The 22,762-nt window shown below is 35.7% G+C and overlaps 2 protein-coding genes across 2 annotated transcripts in view; one reads left to right on the top strand and one right to left on the bottom strand.

Moving 5' to 3' along the window:
* The window catches only part of LOC124365760, a 58,578-nt gene extending 37,186 nt beyond the window's left edge, over positions 1 to 21,392 (bottom strand). Inside the window, exon 1 of the mRNA XM_046821763.1 lies at positions 21,254 to 21,392. The gene's annotated coding sequence lies outside the window, so the exon portion shown is untranslated. The remainder of the gene's footprint in view (positions 1 to 21,253) is intronic.
* On the top strand, positions 18,457 to 20,094 carry LOC124366659 (piggyBac transposable element-derived protein 4-like). The gene has a single exon (XM_046823261.1). It carries the CDS (start codon positions 18,457 to 18,459, stop codon positions 20,092 to 20,094), a length of 1,638 nt encoding a protein of 545 aa, XP_046679217.1.
* Positions 21,393 to 22,762: the final 1,370 nt, after the last annotated feature.

The raw sequence follows: 22,762 nt of genomic DNA, 5'->3' as shown, positions 1-22,762 counted from the left end.
CTGAAAGCTATACATACCATGTGAAGAAACAGTGTTGTCACCGCAATTGCAAATGAAGTCATCGCATCAAGAACGGCAACATCTAAAGAAGAGACGTACCCACAGTTGTAACCGCAAAAACACATTATCTCAAAAAACTCTCGTCTCTGCAAGAAGACACTATCTTCACTAGAAGTATCGCTAAAACCCACAGGACTGTATGCGCACATCGACTGCAAGCAGAACAAAGACAACCTATAAGGTCGCCAAAAACCAGGCGCGTAAACCACTCTCTCCGCACGGAATCCACATGCAATTTTATTTTCAGGATGACCAGAATTCAATCCTAATCCCTCACATACACTACACATCACATAACAACTTTCTGATTGTATCGAACTCTTTCCTGTTCGGGGGGTGGGTGTGTGACATTTTCCCGTTGTTTTAGAATATAGACAAAATATTAACGGTAGGTGCGATCGCCTATTCGGTCATTACTTGAAGGGTGACTAGTACAAGAGTAGACCAACAGTTGGATTTTGTTTTTATTTTGCTCCATCACTATTATCAATACGTAATTGGTCCTCCTGTCGTCACCCGCTCTTCGATTGGTGGAGAGCACCCAAAATTTTTGGATATTCCAAATTGAAATTTTTATTAACTATATGTTTCTTCCTTCCGACTTCCTCTCCATGTTTTTTCCTTTAGGGGGGGAGATTGTGGTGACTGCCCACCACATATATCAGACCGCCGAATCAACGGTTAGAACCGGTCTTTCTGATAAGCCGCATGCGGATGGAGGACCGGTGGTCTGATAACGGGGAGTCTAGATTGAGTGACGGAAGAGTGAGGACATCTGATCGGCGAGTGGCGGTGACGGAAATATTACCTGTCGCAAGTCTTAGTTTTATTATTTGTTTTAACCCTAGAAGTGTGGAACCAGCATATTTTATGTCGGTTGTAATTTATGTGTGTTGTGCGGAACCAGCATATTGTATGTCGGTTCAGTTTTTCATTAAAAATAATTATTTATCTTTAAACAATCACCATGTTTTTGGTATCATTGAAATTGTGAGATTCCACTCTACAATTTTCATATAAACGTTTTTTTTCTAACATCAATATTACGGTCGTGGTGAAATGTTTTCTGAAGACGTCATCATTTGAGTGGAATTTCGCGGGTGGCCGGGTCAAAGAAATACGTCATTTTCAACCAATCACAGCAAGTTACGTATTGCCTGCAAACGGTGCTGTCATATGTCAATAGACGCGGAATGAAATATTCTTTCTCCAGTGCAAACAGAAAGTCATTATAATGAATAGTTGATTTACTATGAATATTCTAAAAAGGGACAATTTTAAAGTTGTAAACCAGCATATTTTATGCTGGTTAGTACAATAACATTCACACAGTTATTTATTGTCAATAAAGAAAATAAAAAAAACAGTGTAAAGTGAAAGAAACAATCTACCGGTACAATCTTTCAGCGGTAAATTTAGTTCAGTAGGTTTCCGGCAGTGCGAAACGAAAAAGATGAATCACGGCGTCGCATCAAGACCAACCCAACCCATCCCTGTCGGCCATTGTTGAACATTTTATTTCACCACGAGCTTATTTTTTTTACCGATTTTCATAATTTAGGTCTCTATTTTTTCAGGTTAAAATACTCTACTGCATAAATGCATATGAAATGACAAAAACATTATAAAACAATGTTATTTTGAACTATACTATCTATTGTTTATATAGGCTATTCTCAACAATTTTACAATGCAAGGTTTTACAATATTTGACGCACAACATTTATTTTTTACTCAATTTCAAAAAATTATTGAGTGTATTTCTTTCAAACATTATGTGCTAACATCATATAACAAGTAAAAAAAATGTTTTCATATTTTTTTTACATTGCAAACCAGATTATTTTTTATGAGTAAATTCTTCAACGTGCGACTGTTAACAAAAAATGTCATAACTCAGTTCCTTCTCAAAGTATTTGAACATATATTATATTTTATTTTAGCCAAACAAACATACTTACTAAGGGTATATTCAAAAATTACATAAACATAAAGTATAAGTGAAAATTTGTAGCTTGTTTCTGAATTTTGTTACGAAATATTTTCATTTTTCAACAGTTTTTTTTTGTAAGCTTATAATAAAATAACAGTTTATTTTGTTGTTGTTTACTTTTAGTGTTTTCAAATAGCATGTATAATTTACAATAGAAAACTGTTTTTCATATAAATATATAGTCACATTTGGAGGTAAAAAAATGAAAAGCCCAAACCCTTGTACATTTTTGTACATTTTCGCTTTTGTAAAAAGAAAAATGGCAAAATTACAATTTTTGTTTAATAGAATTTTTTAATATATTTTTTAATTTGGCATAAAATTCTCTACATTTTATACATTTAACATTTTGACCTTACTGTAATATTTCAATACCTTACAGAGGTCCAAACTTGAAATTTTCATATAAAACTTTTTGCAATTTCTCATTATTTTCATAAAAGTATATACTAAACCAAAGAATATCAAAACATTTATTCCTATTTCAAATAGTACAACTTCTGAGAAGAAAAAAGATATATAACACTATATGTTTTCTTGATATTAAGTATTTTTTACGAATTTTTTTAAAAAAACCTTGCAACACGTCAAAAATGGACTGACGTTTTATCTTTGGTAACATGGACACACTTCTAGGGTTAAGTATTGTGTGTTACACTATGGATTGATTTAATAATCAGGGGGGGGTTAGGTGCCGGAAAATTATAGGGGGGCATTGCAAATTCTAAATTGTTAGTATGTCGGGGCGGGTTTGGTCGTGATGGGAGGTCGGCGTGGGGTTGGTGTCGGTGTGTGTAAATTATCTTTGGCGGTTAATAATTTGTTTTACGATTTACTTTTACTGTTTCGTCCTTAAATTATAACTTAATATTCTTATCAAAGCTGGCAGGAGGATATTGTGTAATTAGGATTATGGTCGCTCCACGGTCTTCATCGTGCAGGCGGCTACAAGTCTAGTCCTGCACGGTGACATGTTGCTTCCAAAAACAACCCATACTAATCGTCACAGCGCAGGGACAAACTGTCCTTTTTCCTCAGGAAGGAAAAAAAATACCTTAGACTGGAGCTAGATTACAAGTGTTGGTGGTAGATGTTTTCTGAACCAAGTAGGTCTTGAAAACCAACACATGCATATATTTTCTTGATCAGCTACATAAATTACACTGGAAGTGAACTCAATCGACTGGAACTGACTATTTTTGACCGCAGTAACTTTTTACCCATACGTAGGTTATATAACTAAACTATACAGAACCGATTTATTGACAGATGTCACAGCCGAAACAAAAGGGTTCCACAACGACAATAACAAGAGGTTGATGTTTTTGGTAGCGCTAGCAGCAGTCAGGCCCGCACACAGATAACCACAAGACAGAGGAGCAGAGCAAAGCCGCATCTGCACACTACAATTGTCTACCATGCATCCTACCGTTTCACGTCTTATATATTCATATGTACTTTGGTATTATCCAGAGTCCACTCTGTCCCTATCTACTATTTTATAGCGCTTACATGATCTGTGCTTGAATTTAGGTACTATCTCAAGGGATGTTTATCTTTCTTTGCCCAAAGAGCAGGATGTGCCAAATGCGACTTTTTCCAAAGTCAGATCATGTTGAACGATCTGGAGTGTAATCTGAGGACGGAGAAATACCAATTGGAAATACACCTACCCATCAGTGCCTAAACCTACTTATATAGCATAATCCAAGTAGTAGACAGGGACAGAGTGGCCTCTGGATAAAACCAGAATTATTAGCATTCGATTTTTCAATTACTTCTTCTATTTTGGGTGCTTTTTCAATAAAAATTATGGTTACATTCATGTTCAACAAGTAATTTTACATGGAAATTGGTAAAAAAATATTCCAACTGATTTGACATAAAGGCAATCTACAAATCAAATTCAAGTTCACCCGTATGAGTACTGTACTAAGTGAAACAGAGAACGATCCTAATCGATGGATATTCCACTGATCAACAGTAGTAGAGTTAACAAAATTATGACTTCATAGGTAGACCAATAAAAAATTTCTCAGTGCATTAAACCGCAAGTATTATGTCATTATATAGTGTACAGTATACACACTTTCACGTCTTAGACATGTCTTGTTGGAGCCAATGACACGAAAATGTTTTATATGTTTTAGAAAAAAGAAAGTTTTTACTGTATATATGTAAATCTACGACCAAGATATCCACTTATAAAACTGTATGTATTATGTGTTTTTATATAGCGTATAATGTTTACTTTTGTGTGTTGCATTCCCCTTTTGGAAGCTTTTAAAACTTGAGAATACATGAGTAGTATTTTGGTATATTTTCATTCACTATTTTGAAATCTAAACAACAAGATTTGAAAAATATATTTCTATGGTAACTTGTTATTGTCCGGAGGCCTCTTTTTTTAAAGAGTTTTTGGTACTTTAATATTATATGGAGGCCACTACTTTTTAATACTTTTTCAAAGGACTAAAAATAATTACATTATTAGAAAAAACAGCCTTTATTTGACTTTTTTTTTTTTTTTTCAAAGGACTGAAAATAATTACATTATTAGAAAAAACAGTCTTTATTTGACTTACTATGAAAACGATATGTCACTATGATGATCGGTTTTTGTTCTCTGCCTTCCAAAAGGGGGTGAAGATGTTGGTGAAAAGGAGGCCACTTGGTCCCTATCTATTATCTGATTTTAGGCTATAAGTAGTTAAATTCATACATACATATTATGAATATGACATTTACAAGTACCTACGTGATCTGAGCTTGTATTTTTATACTGATACTTACGTATTTACACCACCGCAGAAAAAATTTAATGATTGTCAAGTGCAAACAATCTAATCCTAAATTTTTGGTGAGAAAATGTAGAATAAAACACTTTAAATTAACATCAAACCATTTTAGAAGTTGAAAAAACTTTATTTAAATGCGAAATATTTATTAGGATTTAGATGAAAAATGGACTGAAACAGAATTCAAGATAATACGTTATGACTACTGTATATAAAGTAATGAATAATATAAAACCAAAATGTCAAACGGAATACTGTTGCAAGTATTTAAAATTATAGTTCAGCTATGTTTTTATATGAAGAAAAGTAATAATGGTACTTTGGTATTAACCAAAAGCCATTATCTTTTTTGTCTCTCAATATTAAATTTTTGAAGGAAACAGGATTTTTCCGGGCATTTGCCATCGTTCAGTGAAACAAGAAATCAGTAACACTACGTTTCGAGAACTGCGATCTGATTTCTTGTTCAGGTAAATAATTAACCTAATACATAATTACAAACTAGGTTAAAATAAACAAATCAAACCAAAGCGTTGTGGCACACCTAAGTCAGGAAGTCAGCACGCCTTCTCCTTTCCTTGATTGTCGTTTGCTTGATTAATTTGAAATTTTATCTTTGCCTCTAGGATTTACCTCGAACTGAAGAGGAAAGTTTTTCATTCAGACAGAAAACATGTGACGAATGGAAGTAGCGGCAACTGGTGGCAATGCATTCAACTCAATTCTCACAGACATCGCTTCCTTTAGTTAACCTCGTAATGACTTGTAAATTTCAAAATAGGTTAAAATCTGTTCTTTTTATTACTATAATTTATTTTGGTCCCTGATAAGGAAAACTTGTCCAAATATAGTGGCCTCCGGACAGTACCAAGTAAAAATAAGTAAATATCATCAATACTTAATATTCATATATCAAATACAAGTCTATAAATCATATCAAGATATCTATAGTCATAATAACGATCATATTTGAAATTAAAGTAACTAACATTATTAAAATAATATGAAATTATTACTAGAATAATTTATATTACAGTGACAATCTCATAAATAATAAAGGAATTATAACGATAAAATAAACATTAGAATTAGAAATAGGAAAAACTTATAAATAATGAAAAAGTGATAACATAACAGCATTTATAACAAAAGATACAAAATATGTGTAACTCTTTATGTTTTCTCCTGGGATTACACCGCTTTCAAGAAGTTGTTGAAAGCATCCTCTCTAGAAAACCGTACTTCCTTTCTGTACAAAGGTGAGACTTTAATAAGCAGCCTACACATGTTATTCGATCGTCATTATTGAACGATTTGGTATATTACTCAACTTTGATATTATATAATAATTGTACAACAAGAATTATTGCACATTAACAATATAAATAACACATTACAACAAAAAAAGGTACTTTGGGATTATACCGACCACACCAGTATGAAGAACACAAAAATATAAATTTATAGAAATAAACATGATAGAACGAAAAAACAACTCTTTAATTACAAAATTACAAGCATTTCCAGGTATTGTGATCGGTGTTGTTGTCGCTGTTATCTTATCTTTCTCGAGAATCCCGATTACGGCAGGCCGCGTGGCATCATCACATGATTTGCACGGTACATAATTGCCTTTCCATTACAATTCAATTTATATTTCTGATCAGCCCCTCTAGAATTTGATATTTTACTGATAGGTTTTATCTCGAGGGATGTTTTTCTTTCGTTGACATCAGCGCGGGCTTCGGCAGCACCTTCGGCCGGAGGCACACGCATTTTGGGTGGCGGAATGTGATCAAGAATAAAAACAAGTTTTGAGTGTTTTTTCAATTTTAGTTTTAGTTTGGTAATATTTGTTTTTGTTGAATTTTTGTGTTTGGAGAAATGTAGAGGTAAAACACGGAAGTACAACAAAGCGACGCACCAGCTGAACGGGCGGCGAGACTCTGCAATCACGTTATCTACTAGACCGCTCGACTTTGACCTCTGTCTGAGGATGGGGAGGGGTTTGCGATAAGACAATTCCTGTTTTATATTGACGAAATATTGTTCTACACTAATCTAGTAATCAGTAGAAGCAAAATGTCGAATAACGATTCAGGTCTGGGTGTGGTCGGTATAATCCCAAAGTACCCAAAAAAATAACAAAAACAACTTTAATCTGAACTACATTGATACTTTACAATATTTACAGCTTGTCCAGATAGCTGTGGGCATCTGCTTTTGTGAATTGGAGGAAAGGATTCTTAACAGACAGGCGCACTTCTCTGCAGTACAGAGAATTACAAAGAGAGTCTGCTAAACAGTCTGCTGGTACTCCATTCCTCAACTTCCATGACCGCTTGCCAAGAACTTTCAATTTCATACTCATCGCCATTTTTGAAATCTCCAAAAATAGATATTACTTGTTTATTTTTTACGTTAGACATTGTTGTAATTTATGAATACGTTGAAGTCATATGTTAAAAGTTAATCTCATATATCCGAATAACGAGTTTAGGCCGCTTATTAAAGTCTACCCTGTAGAAATAATCAGAGATTATCTGCAAGCAACTCAGCTAATATGCCACTTTTCAAAATTCGTTTCACGGTCCTCCACGAGCTTTCGACTGTATGTTGTTGTCAATAAAAGAAAATACATTTAGCCTATGAAATTTTACACAAGTTAGTTATTGTTCAAAAATCGGTATCGGTTGATTATATTAACCCTTTGCACGCCAGCCTATTTTCCAAAAGTACTACCCAGAAACGCCAAGGGCATTTTCAGCAGTTTTGCAAGCTTTCACAAAAGGTATCGTAACTTTTTTATTTTTTAGATATTGATGATTTCTTTACCATTATTTTGCTTATGGAATGCCCTTGTTCAGTTGGTAAGTTGTAGTTGCATAAATGTAATTTAAAGTTATAAAAAAATAAAAATTTAGAAAAAAAATTTGTTTTAGCACAAATAAGTGGTTTCAAAAAAATTTATGCTGATTTCCTGTTATATCCTAGTAAACTATATCTACCCCTTAACCTAATTACAAAATTTCAAAAGCCTACCTTATATAGAAGTCCAGTTATGATTTTTTACACTAAATGTGACACGGGCATAGTTTTTGTAAGTTGCATGGACGTTGTATGTAATGTTACACTATATTCACAAATCAATATTTGACACTATACTAAAATAAATCGGTACTTTGGGATTATACCGACCAAACCAGTATGAAGAACACAAAAATATAAATTTATAGAAAAACAAACATGATAGAACGAAAAAACTCTTTAATTACAAAATTACAACGTTATCAATTGTTAATAGGGTCAGATTCCGTTATATGCCCCCAACGCTTAAACTTTTTTCAATTAACTTAGAACGTTATAAAACGATTTAGTTGAGTAACAGAACTAACATTCCATCAACCAACAAGCATTTCCAGGTATTGTGATCGGTATTGTTGTTGCTGTTATCTTATCTTTCTTGAGAATCCCGATAGATAGCAGGCCGCACCGCATCACATGATTATAAGTTTTTTGCACGGTACATAATTGCCTTTTCATTACAATTCAATTTATATTTCTGATCAGCCCCTCTAGAATTTGATATTTTACTGATAGATACTATCTCGAGGGATGTTTTTATTTCGTTGACATAAGCACAGGCTTCGGCAGCACCTTCGGCCGGAGGCACACGCATTTTGGGTGGCGGAGTGTGATCAAGAATAAAAACAAATTTTGTGTGTTTTTTTTCAATAAAGAGTTTAGTTTTTGTTTGGTAATGTTTGTTTTTGTTGAATTTTTGTGTTTGGAGAAATGTAGGGGTAAAACACGGAAGTACAACAAAGCGACGCACTAGCTGAACGGGCGGAGAGACTCTGTAATCACGTTATCTACTAGACCGCTCGAGTTTGACCTCTGTCTGAGGATGGGGAGGGGTTTGCGATAAGAAAATTCTGTTTTATATTGACAAAATATTGTTCTATGCTAATCTAGTAATCGGTAGAAGCTAAGGATGGAGAGGGGTTTGCGATAAGAAAATTCCTGTTTTATATTTATGAAATATTGTTCTACGCTAATTTAGTAATCAGTAGAAGCTAAATGTCAAATAACGATTCATGTCTGGGTGTGGTTGGTATAATTCCAAAGTACCAATAAATCTAATAAAAGGGGCATAATAAAAATGTCCTAACAACAAAAGTAATGAGAGAAATACAAACGTAAACAACGCACAGCAACACGAACGTAACTTCACTCTCGACCAAACAATCCAACAGCTGCGAAGCTCAAATACGACCAAACAAACAGTCCACAATGGCATAAACTACTTTGTGGTTTTAAAGCAACTAATCAACTATCGATTAGCCAAAATTTCGCGGCAATCAGATGAACTATAAGAAAATTACAGGCGAAAAACGTGACGTACCTATATTACGGCCGTTGGCGATTTTCAGTTGAGTAGCCGACGGCCGTAATATAGGTACGTTGGCATGCAAAGGGTTAATAGTTATAAATTAATAATATCATTTGTCAATATCAATATAAAAAAACCGAGTTGGCTTATCATACTCTACCCTTTTATGATAATTTAATTTATTTTATTAATTTATTATTATTTCAACGGCATCCGCCAATATACAATAATTTCACAACATTTTCATGCAACTTAAATATAACATCAACAAAATAAATAACAACTAATTAAATTACAGAAAGTAGTGATTATGCAGTGGAATAATAAATAAGCATTAAGATTTGTGAAATAATGTTACAATAGTGAAAAATCACAAACATCATCTCCAACTGATATTAAGGGGAAAAAAACTCTATCACTCATTACTGTTGCAGTCTCTTTTTAAGGTGTGCGATGCTGTCATAAAACATATCACCATCGGAAGGAATGCTGTTTCCACGCCTATGAAGTCGAGCAATAGGACCGTGATAGCTGTAATTGGCAGGTAGGACCGTGGTGGCAGGTTGAAAACATATTTCTGGATCTGGTTCCAGCAGGCACCAAGAGGGATATCCTACTCAGAAGCTCTGGTGAATCGATCACCCCGTTGATAAGCTTGTGCAGGAAAATAATATCAAACATTCTCCTTCTGCACTCCAGCGTAGGCAGAAGAAATTCCTGCTCAAGTGCGGGGACAGAGACCTCCCGATAGGCTGCACCTCTCCGGACTCCTTGAAGTCTGCAAAATTTGTTTTGAATACTCTGTAGTTTGTGAATATGAGATGCGTAATGAGGGGACCAAACAAGAGTACAATATTCCAGATTAGGCCGAACTAAAGCCTTATACAAGAGCAGTAGTGTCTCGTCACCGAACGTCCCTCTAGACATTCGAAAAATGAATCCTAGCATTTTGTTTGCCTTCAAGGATACCGCATCAATGTGTGCATCGGGTGACAAATTTGTAGTCAAACTTACTCCAAGGTCGTTTATCGAGGTCACTCGCTTGATGTCGCCGGATAATTTGTTGAGTAATTTTATGAATAGTAATAAGAATAAGGCATCAATTATGCTGTGTGGCGATTTTAATATTGATATTTTAGTCAATGACTCTAGGAAAGCTAAGTTTTTAGATTTACTTTTAGGTTTTAACCTTTGGACAACCATTTCTGATGTAACTAGGCCTAGTACGAATTTTGTGGATGGCGGATCATGTATTGACAACATTGCCACCACTGTACATTTTGACAGAATTGAGAATGCTGCAGTGGAGCCTATGGTTATGTCAGACCATCATGCGATTGTTCTAAAATGCAAATTGTTACCAAGGAAAGATAACGTTACCAGTCATGTAAATAGTAGGCTAACCAATGTAAATAGTTCTAAGCAAAAAGATTTTAAAATTGTCAGAACAATTGATTATATCAATTCATTGTATTTTGTCACTCTAATTAGTAAAATTAACTGGTTGCTTCTGTATGAGTTAAATAGCATAGATGATAAATTTGACTATTTTTTAAATAAATTTATGAACATTGTGAATATTGCTTTTCCTATTAACCCTTTAAGCGTCATGAAAAATTTGACCTAATCTTAGGTAACGTTACAATTTTTTTACATTTCCAATGTGTAAAGTTAAATTTATTTTCGTTTCTGTATGTCAAAATAGAGTTATTTAACGGTGAATAAAATTTTTTTAGCCCTTTTTGGATTTCCTAGGCTAATTTTTAACTTTTGAGAATATCGTAGTATAGCAGTGTAGTTGTCACTAATATTTTTATCATTAATTCAGTAAGTAGGGGAATGAAACACAGTTTTATAGATAAACATATACTATATTACAAACCAATAAAATTAGAAAAATACAAAAGTAGACAAAGAGTGTTTATTTGGTAGCGGGCTGTCACAACTGACATTCCGCGCGTATCCCGCAAGCCACTGTTATCGCGTGGACTTTCAACTTTCTTATCGCTCGGCAACCTGTAGGACAGCCTTGCGGGGCTTGAATTATGTTTCTTGCTTTCTGATAACATCCTTATGACCGTAGTAAAATATTAAAAAGTTAGGGGTTGACCAAGTAATTGCTCAGAATTACCAAATATTCAAATTCTGAATCGTCTGGATTCGCCATTCACACGAATAATGGCTAAAAAACACTAAATAAATACTGGAATCTGCTGTGTATAATATGAATAATTTACTTTAAAAAGAATAGGACACAACAGAAAATTAGCGATAACCGAAATACATATGCGTGTACCGGACGCTTCTCACTAACTGACTAGATGCCTTGACGGGAGCTCCCGTCAATGACTTTGTGAAAGGCGCGGGGCCACGCCCGCTAGACAGTGTTTGGCCAATTAGAAGCAACTGCCACTCCCATTGTAACAGAATTCCAGGCAGGGCAACCCGTCTGTTTGTCGCATGACTACTAGAACCATCTAGCAGCAAAATATTCAACTAACATAGCAGTAAGAAAATAAAGAATGCAAAAACGCGGATCCACGGCAATAACGTTTTGAGCTTGTAGTGGCCCTCCGCGGATCCGCGTCAATAACGCTGGAAAGGTTAAGTATGTACCAGCTGTTAGGGATTATTGTAAACTTCCCTCTTGGTATAATCCAGACCTCAAAGAACTTAAGGAAAGTTGTTTATATATGTATGCTCAGTATAAGTCTACAGGCATAACCTACTTTAAAGAATGTTATATGAAATTAAAGAAGAAATATAAAAGCGATGTTAGAAGTTGTAAGCTACGTTTTAATTGTGAGAGGGTGTCATCTGCTAAAAATAAACCTAAAATTATGTGGTCTATTATTAATGAAAATATAAGTAATAGTGATAGGTCTAAAAGTACAGAAGTTGGAAGTAGTCTAACAGCTTGTGATTTCAATAACTTTTTTGTGAATAGTGTAAATGATCTCATTGCTAATGTGCCTTTTTCTAGTCAGTCTATGTCATACTATTTAAGTAAGTTAAGTTGTAATGTGTCTAACTGTGAATTTAGTATTACTGAAGTAAAGGTTGAACAGATGTATGATGCTATTAATTTGTTAAGTAATAGTTCATGTCTGGATGTGTATGGTTTTAATTCTGAGCTGTTGAAACTTGCTGCACCTTTTATTGCCGAAGCTCTAGCCTATCTCTTGAATCTTTGTATTAATAATGGTACATTTCCAAGGTGCCTTAAGCTGGCAAAGGTTATACCACTGTATAAAAAAGGTTCACGGAAAGAACATAAGAGTTTTAGACCTGTCTCGATAATTCCAATTGTTTCAAAAGTGTTTGAGGTAATAATAAATAGGCAAGTAATTCAGTATTTTGAAAGTAACCTATTGTTATCAGATAGTCAGTTTGGTTTTAGGCCTAAGAGAGGAACACTAAATGCTATTGTAAAATTTATGAAGAACTGTATTTATGGTGTAGATGATAAAAAAGTGGTCATAGGCAAGTTCTTCGACATGTCTAAAGCCTTCGACACGGTAAATCATGAAATTTTGTTAGATAAACTTAAGTATTATGGTTTTGATGATCTGTCTTTACAATTTTTTAAATCATATCTCAAAGAGAGATATCAAATGGTTGCTTTTAATGGAAGCTCTTCTCAATACAATGCAGTTACAGCAGGGGTTCCACAAGGATCCATTTTGGGACCTGTATTATTTATAATTTATGTAAATGACCTGCCAGCCTCCATAAATAACAATGTGACAAGATCATACATGTTTGCAGACGACCTAGCAATCTTACTGAATGGTAAAAATCTTAATGTAGTAAATGATTCTCTATTAGTCGCTAACTCAATTGTGAATGATTGGTGTGCGGCGAACGTCCTCTGTGTAAACCATGAGAAAACTCAGGAGATTAATTTTAGTTTGCAACATAAACCTAACCATGATAATGTAAAGTTTCTAGGTGTTCACCTCCAAGAGAATCTGAAATGGAACAGACATATAGAAGTTTTATGTAAAAAATTAGCAAAAGGCATTTTTTATGTTGTTAAGATTGAGATTAATTGTAAATATTGAAACATTAACTGCAGTATACTATGCACACATCCAGAGTCATTTGTCCTATGGAGTTATTGTATGGGGCAATGATCCTAACACCAAAAGACTTTTGATATTGCAGAAGAGAGCTATTAGGATAATGTGTAATGTAAACAATAGAACCCATTGCAAACCTTTGTTTAGACAATTAGAGGTGTTGACTGTGCCTTCTATATTTGTTCTGGATGTATTACTGTATGTTAAAAATAACTTGCAGACAATAACAGTAAATAGCTCTATACATAATTACTTTACTAGAAATTGTTCTAATCTTAGAGTAAACTACTGTACCTACCAGTGTACCAAAAATAGTTTTGTAGAGATAGGTATTAAAATTTATAACATGTTACCAAATCATATTAAATGTCTAGATTTTATTAGGTTTAAGAAATGCTTAAAAAATATCTTAGTAAATCTAGCAGCATACAGTTTAGATGAAGTTATAGATCATATTGAAGCTAACATAGTCTAGTTATGAATATTTTACTGTTATAATACAATTTGTTTTGTATGAGATGACGATGCCATGCATACCACATTTGTAACGGCAATAAAAATTCTGATTCTGATTCTGATACAGTGTAATTGAAAGCAACAGGATTCTTCAAATAAATGTAAAGCCGCCTGGAATATAGTTAAAGCTCAATCAAATAATGGCAATGGTAGTAACAGCTCTAGTCAAATTAGTGTTATTGATTCTGAAACGTTTAATGATTATTTTGTTAATTTAGTAGGTAAGTTAGGTTTAAGTAGTTCTAATAGAAATGTAACTGAGAATCAAGCCATTAATTATGTAAATACATATGTCACAAATTGTTCTGAGGATGGAAAACATTTTAAATGGAAACCAATTAGTCAAGTTGATATTTTAAAAAGTGTGCAAAATCTAAGTACATCTCGTAGTGAAGACTACTATGGGTTTTCAAACTTTATTGTTAAAGAAATTATTGAAATAATCTTAGAGCCCCTACATTTTCTTTTTAATAGGGTATTAGAGAACGGTGTATATCCCAGTTCTTTTAAGATAGCTAAAGTTACTCCAATATTTAAAAAAGGAGACAAAAATGACCCATCAAGCTATCGACCAATATCTCTGGTTCCCATTTTTAGTAAATTATTGGAGTCTTGTATTAAGCAACAGTTAAACGGCTATTTTACTGAAAATAGCCTCTTTTGTAATGAACAGTTTGGTTTCATACCGGGGCGAAATACAGTAAAAGCAGTAGAAAAACTTGTGGAACAAGTTATTTTTAATTTTGAGAACAAATTAATATCATCTGCTACTTTAATTGACTTGACAAAAGCTTTTGACTGTATCTCGCACAATTTATTAGTAAAAAAGCTGTTTGCATATGGAATACAGAATAAAGAACTTGATTTATTAGCATCTTACCTTAACAATAGAAAACAAATGGTGGTCCAGGGCCAAGAAAAATCAAGTTTTAAAGGTGTGAATGCAGGAGTCCCCCAAGGATCTGTCCTTGGACCATTTTTATTCATCATATCAATGAATGACATAGCTTTTAATTTACCTTGCCCATCAGTTTTATACGCTGATGATACTACACTTTTGAGCTGGAATAAAAGTTTGGATACACTGCTTGAGGACGAAACACAAGCCATAGAAACTGCATTACAATGGTTTGAAGCAAACAACCTTGTTGTAAATAGTAACAAAACAGAAAAAATTATTTTTTCCTTGAATCACTATATTTATAAAGATGTAAAGCCTGTAAAACTGTTGGGACTTCACCTAGATAGTAGATTGAGCTGGGACCAACACATTCAAGAGTTATGCAAAAAATTATCTAGAGTCACATTTCTTTTACGTAAGCTTTTGAATTCTGTGACAACGAATATGCTAATTACTACCTATTACGCCTTTTTCCATTCTCATCTTAGATATGGCATTACACTTTGGGGTAATAGCTGTGGTTCTCAAAAGGTTTTCATATGGCAAAAGAGAGCCCTAAGGGTAATAAAAAATGTCCCAGAAAGAGAGTCCTGTGAGCCTCTTTTTAAAGAACTACAGATAATGACTCTACCTAGCCTATACATTTACTGTTGCTTGGTTGATGTTAAAGAAAATCTACAAACACTCAGGGTTAGACAAGAAGTCCACAGATATCCTACTAGGAAAAACCATATGATAGAAATGTTACCAATAAAATTAGAAAAAACTAGAAGTAGTCACTGTATTATGAAATTAAAGATGTTCAATAAACTGCCTCAAGAGGCATGGCATGTAACATTAAAAAGATTTAAGGCAGTTTTAGAACATTGGCTCAAAGATAAAGCGTTTTACTCTGTACAAAGTTATTTGGCCTGTGATATTAGTACCTTAAGATTTTAAAATTAGTGTAGTACCCCCTGTTTATTTATTTAATTGTTAATAATTTATCTATTACAATTTATCCTTTTGTTAATTTTTCTGTTATATCTTTGTTACATTTTTAAATTTTAGCTAAATTAGAGCTAAGCCTGGTTGATGAAAGAATGTAATAATTGTTACCTGTAACATTGATTGACTAAGCCCGCTAGACAAGTTTGTTAATGTACACAATATGTACTAGTGGGATTTAAGCTTTAGCATAGAATGACTTTGTCGATTGCATATTTTATGTTTAAAGACAATAAACTTTCTCATTCTCATTCTCATTCTCATTCTCATTCTCATTCTCATTCAGACGACAGAAGGTGATTGTAAGACATTTGGTTGAGTTAATGACCATCTTATTATCATCGCACCACTCAGCAATTAGGTTCAGATCACGTTGAAGATTGAGACAGTCATCACGAGAGTAAATTTCTTTGAATATCTTGAGGTCATCTGCGAAGAGGAGATATTCCGATGATAGGTGGCTGATGATGTCGTTGACAAACAAGTTGAAAAGAATAGGGCCAAGCTTGGACCCCTGTGGGACACCTGAGGTGGGAGGAAATTCTTCAGACAAATGGTTTCCAAGTTTGACCCTCAGCGAGCGTCCACTTAAATAGCTCTTGAACCATTCTAGAGAGAGTCCGCAGAAACCATATCCTTCGAGCTTGGAAATCAGAAGTGAGTGACTAATCTTGTCAAATGCCTTGAAAAGGTCTAAATAAATGCTGTCCACTTGATGTCTTCGATTAAACGCAGAAAGAATATAGTCTGTGTAGATGACAAGGTTGGCCTGGGTGGAACGACCCTTGCAAAACCCATGTTGTTGGGGGACAATGATACTCTTTATGTCATTAGATATCAATTCCAGCACTAAACCTTCCACAACCTTAGCCAAAGCAGGCTGGATGACGACTGGCCTGAAGCTGATGACATCAGTAGCATTTGGTGTTTTAGGAATCGGCACAACATAACTGGACTTGAGTGCTGTGGGAAAGATGCCGTCCATAAATAGTCTGTTAAGTAAATTGGTGAGAGGCTTTGAAAGCTGAACCCTACATTTCTTGAGAACTATAGGTGGGATGAGATCAGGACCATTACCTTTGTTGACATCAAGTGACTCCAGCTCCTTCCGTACTCTTTCCTCACTTACATGGAAGCGATTTACATTGAAGTTGCTAGCAAAATGAAAGTCTAAAGTTGTGTCATCCCTGGGATTGAAAGTTGAGGCGAAGAAGCCAGCAAAAAGATTGCACATGACATGAGGGTCATCAGTAACTGTGTGATTAAAAGTCAGACGAGTTGGGATAGACTGCGATTTCTGCATTTGCTTCACATAACTCCAAAAAGATTTTATATTGGAGGGTATAGAATACTCAATATGCCCAACGTATCTGTTAAAACAATCCTTGGCCAGCAACTTGCACTGGGCCCTGGTATGAGAGAACCTCCAGTAGTCCTCAAATGACAATGAAGTCTTGTAGATCCTGTGCAGTTTCTTTTTTAAGATGATTAAATTTATCAGTTCTTTAGAAAACCAAATGGGAAACTTGGACAATCCAACCTTTTTCATGCAGGTGTTGTCCAAAATAATTTCTCTAAGTTCCTCGCAAAAACGACTGAAGGCTAAGTCAGGGCCCTCCGCCAAACGCACATCGATATTAGCAATGGCCAAAGAAATATTAGCAATGTTGCACTTTCTGAAGTTGGGGATGAAAGTAGCAGTGCAAGAGCGACGAGACATTTCAGGAAGATCAATCATAGCTGTCAGGGCAGGATGGGCTATATCTTCAGCTACCAAACTCTCTGCGGTGTGCGATACAAGACAAGGGATGTTAGTGAAAATTAGATCAAGGAAATTTCCTATGTAATTAGGAATAGTATTCATCTGCCCAAGGTCGAGAAAAGAAGTAAGCTCCAATATCTTGAGAGCGGAAGGCGAGTAAGTGTTCGGAGGTTGTGCTGTCCAGTCGATCCTTGGCAAATTAAAATCTCCAGCAATAAACACAGAAGAAATATTCATATTGTTCGAGATGACGGTGTGAAAAATGTCACAAAATTCTATATAAGTCTGGTGGGCAACATCTGGTGGTATATAAACAGTATTTATAAGCATATTTGAAGAATGTGCACACCTCAGAGCAACAATAATGCAGCAAGTCATAGATTGTTTAAATTATATTACAGATTATGATTGTATTGATTGATTTCCAAGTTTCTAGATTAGATTTCAATGTCTCACCCGCTATTTTTAATCTTCCCTTGCTTCAGTGAATAGTACAGTGGCTATGAAGTATGGTGAGGAAAATGGGACAGAACTCTGGTGAAATCCATTTACAGCTTTACACTGGTATATTTAACTGTGTATAATTGAAACTGAATGATAAAATAAAGTTCTTAAGCTATACCCTTTAGAAATTGATTAGAAATGATTTCTGGCTTAGTTTAGTATACCATACTTAACCCATTCACTGCGGCTGGGACCCATGGGTCCCAGGCCGAACTCTCACGAGTTGCTTTCGGGACCCTTCGGTCCCGCTCGGTCTATTCCGTCGCCATGTCAGTCTGAGGTCGGCAGCGCCTCAGAACGGTCGGTTACTGTATCGCAGCGTGTAGTGAACGACCCTGGCCAGTTGGTGTTGGCTCAGGAGTTTGATCGCCATATTGTGTGGTGCGTCGCGCGCGTCCTTGTGCGTCCGTGTGAATGTTTTAGATTATTATTATTATTAGTGTTGTTTTTGTTTGTAACTATGTCTCATTCACCTGGTACTTCACGAGAGATACCAGCTGGTGACAGTGACCTTGACTCGGACGCAACAGGCTATTCAGACGACAGTGACCTTGACGCCGCACAGGCACATCAGGAGCCCCTGCCTGACGACCATGATAGTGACAACGATGATGTCGAGTATAACTACGACTTCGATTGGAGCCCGAATACGATAGGTATGAGGAACATTCCTTTTACTAAAGAGAATAAAATTCTTATTCCTACACCTGGAAACAATGAGCCAATAGACTGGTTTTCCGTTTTGTTTGACGACGTGCTGTTGGAGAAAATTTGTTCCTACACTAACGCCTACGCTTGGACAGTTTTCGAGCTGCCCACGTTGACCCCAAAGTCTAGAATTAATAAATGGGTTGATTTGACAGTACCCGAGTTGAAAACGTTTATTGGTGTACTCTTGCATATGGGTACTGTCCGCACAAACAGATTGAGTGATTACTGGAACAAGCATAGATTTTTTAATTTTGAGGCAATCAGGGAACAGATGAGCCGAGATAGATGGCTTTTGATCATGAGATGCCTTCATTTCTCAAAAAACGCCCAAGTCAATGTCAACGAACAAAATGACAATAGGCTTGAAAAAGTGGACCTGTTGATTTCTACCTTCAACAGCGTAATGAGTACTGTCTATTATCCCGGAAAAGAGTTGTCAATTGATGAAAGTATGATGTTGTGGCGGGGACGATTACTTTTTCGCCAGTATATTAAAAATAAGAAACACAAGTATGGTATTAAGTTTTATTCTCTGTGTGAACCCGATGGCCTATGTATTAGGTTCACGATCTATTCTGGAAAAGGTGGTGAACTGAGTGGTGTTGGCCACACCAACAAAGTTGTAATGCATCTCATGAGGCACAGATTGGGGGTGGGCCACTCGTTGTACATGGACAACTATTACAACAGTGTCCCACTGGCCGCAACTTTATTGAGGGAGTCCACCTACTGCACAGGCACCCTGAGAGCAGACCGCAAATACTTGCCGGAGGAGGTCAAAACAGCGGTCCTGAAAAAAGGAGAAACTGTGGCAAGATATGCCCAGGGGATAGCTGTCGCAAAGTGGAAAGATAAGCGAACAGTGCTCTATATTTCTACTGAGTTTGAGAATGAAATGGCAGTTTCCCACAACAGATATGGTCAACCTAGGCAGAAACCCTTGGCGATTATCCACTATAATGCCGAGATGTCTGGAGTGGACAGACACGACCAGTTGATGGCGTACTACCCGGCTGAACACAAGTCCTTGAGGTGGTACAAAAAGGTTTTTGTCCACATTCTTCAAATGGGTTTCATAAACGCATTCAGACTGTATAAAAAGTCCAACCCTGCCACAAAAAAATCTCTGTATGACTTCAGGATTGACCTTGTACATGCTCTGCTGCCTCCAAAGGAACGACTTCTACTGCGACCTGTCCAGAGAAACCAAAACCGGCACGTGATCTCTAAAATCCCCAAGCTGCCCAACAAAGCACGTGTATCCAGGAGACGCTGCAAACAGTGTCAAACCGAAGGCCGCGAAACACGCACAATTTATTTCTGTGCACAGTGTGATGGCGAACCAGGCTTGTGTGCATTGGCCTGTTTCGATAAGTGGCACGCCTGAATCACGAAAAACATCATGTAAATATCATGTAAATAAACTAATTTTAGTGTTTAGTGACTTACATGACTGACTGTTCGCGGGTTGCGGCTGGTAGTGACTTCCAAAGAGACTTTCATGACTGACCATTCGCGGGGTGCGGCTGGGACCCATGGGTCCCATGTAAATATCATGTAAATAAAACATGAAAATAAACTGATTTTAGTGTTTAGTGTAATAACTAAAAGACTTACATGACTGACCGTTCGCGGGGTGCGGCTGGTAGTGGATTCTAATAACACTTACACAACGGGCCGTTCGCGGGGTGCGGCTGGGACCCATGGGTCCCATGTAAATATCATGTAAATAAAACATGAAAATAAACTGATTTTAGTGTTTAGTGTAATAACTAAAAGACTTACATGACTGACCGTTCGCGGGGTGCGGCTGGTAGTGGATTCTAATAACACTTACACAACGGGCCGTTCGCGGGGTGCGGCTGGGACCCATGGGTCCCAAATATTTGGCGGCCATCTTGGAAGGGAAAGAGTGACTTCTGACCACTTTGGACATCATTCTACATGTAAATATCATGTAAATAAAACATGAAAATAAACTGATTTTAGTGTTTAGTGTAATAACTAAAAGACTTACATGACTGACCGTTCGCGGGGTGCGGCTGGTAGTGGATTCTAATAACACTTACACAACGGGCCGTTCGCGGGGTGCGGCTGGGACCCATGGGTCCCAAATATTTGGCGGCCATCTTGGAAGGGAAAGAGTGACTTCTGACCACTTTGGACATCATTTCCAGGCTAACCACTGCATATGGTAAGTTTATCTGTAAAAAAAATTTTTAGCACCTAGGGAACTTCAAAAAATTTTTTGCCGCAGTGAATGGGTTAAGCCAAGCATAAGTGCAACGCATTTTTAATTTTGCTTACATTTCATTAAATTAAAAGGCTAATTGAAAGGAAGTTGACAATTTCTTAATTCTTCAATCCCATCATAAAATTAACCTTGCATTCTATACCATGATTCAGGTCAGAACAAGCCACTTGATTTAATCGAGAACACGTAGGCCTAGGCTTATATTGATACTTTCTGAGTTACTACTTGGTTAATTCATTGTCACTAAGTAGGATAACAAGAAGTTAAATATATTTTAATATGATACACTTACAGAACTTTCCCGCGTTATCTACAGTGACAGTTGTTTGCTTTCTTCTAACCGAATTTCACCACTAGTTTAGATAAAGTTTACACAACTACAACTTAGGTCATCGAGAGATTAAGGCCGAATAAAGTGAAAGTGAAGTGAAACTAGTGATAGTGTGGTGAAACACTGAACTACTAAAGTCTTTTTTTTTTGTCTTATAGACCGGCTAGTTATAATAAAACATGCAGCCGCGAGGTTCTATTTGTCATTGTGGTTGCCTTTTTTAATGATGAAAGTTCCGGGGTTCTTGTACCCCGAAATTACGCCACACATGGTTAACACAGTTATTGACAACTATTGACGCTTCGACAAATATACAGTTATTCATACACATATATACATACATTAAGAAAGAGTGGAAGTAATAATTATTACAATACCATAAAATTTCTTTTTAACATTAAATATTAATGTGACTATTCCTTTTTGACGATTATTGTAATTTTATTTCCCTAAAGAGCCTATCAGTGTACGGTTTAAAAAAGAATGGGCATTAAAATCATAGGATATAAGGAGGGTATGGTTCTGGTAATTCTTCACTGCAAGGGGTCCATCAAGCAGACATCCTATTCCGAAATTGGGCTGGACCTCGGATTTTAGCACCAATATCCAGGATAACATTGATGTAATCTAGCTGTTTTGAGGGGTTTTATAATTGTTTATTTATCGAACTTAAAAATTTATCTATTTCTTGGTAATAATCAAAATTATTTTCTGAAAGTATTTCCACTAAAGGTTTATTTTTGTAAATGTTTTTCAATTGTCTGTAACAAATTTCCCTATTGTGTAAATATTGTGGGCATTCCCTTATTATGTGGTCTAATGTTTCTTGTTTTCCTTCAGAGCATTTCAAACAAAGTGGAGTAAAATATTTTTTAATGGAAAAGAGGTGCGCATTTATATTTGCGTGTCCAAACCTAGCTCTGCATATATTTACTATTTCGCTTCTACTAAATTTTATATTTTTAAACCACGGTTTACTAGGATATCCTACTTGAACATTTTTATACCAGCTAGCTTTATCTGTTTCCCACATTATCTCTAAACATTTTTGTTTGTTACATCTTCTTTGTTCTGAGTAAAAATCATGTTTTGGTATCCATAAGTCCTAAATTATTTCACCATTAAGACGTATCGCATCTTTGGCTAATTTGTCCACCTTTTCATTCTCCTCTATACCGCAATGTCCTGGTACCCACTTAAATACAATGTGCTTTTTACTTTCCACAGCAAATTTTAATATCCTTAATATTAATTCATTTCCATATGACATCTCAGTCATGGTTTGTATTGCTTTAATCGCTGCCTGTGAATCAGTGCAAATAAGGTAATAGTCACTATTTAAGTTTGAAATGTATTGTACTGCTTTTAATATTCCCACCAATTCGGTTGTAAAACTTGATGAGATTTTATTTAAACTATATTTAAGTATTAATTTGTGTGACGGTATCAAGACAGCAGCGCCTGCTCCAT

Source organism: Homalodisca vitripennis, chromosome 7, assembly GCF_021130785.1.
Source record: "Homalodisca vitripennis isolate AUS2020 chromosome 7, UT_GWSS_2.1, whole genome shotgun sequence".
NCBI lineage: Eukaryota > Metazoa > Arthropoda > Insecta > Hemiptera > Cicadellidae > Homalodisca > Homalodisca vitripennis.
Note: the sequence above shows the minus strand (reverse complement) of the source record. Positions and strands in the feature narration are given on the sequence as shown.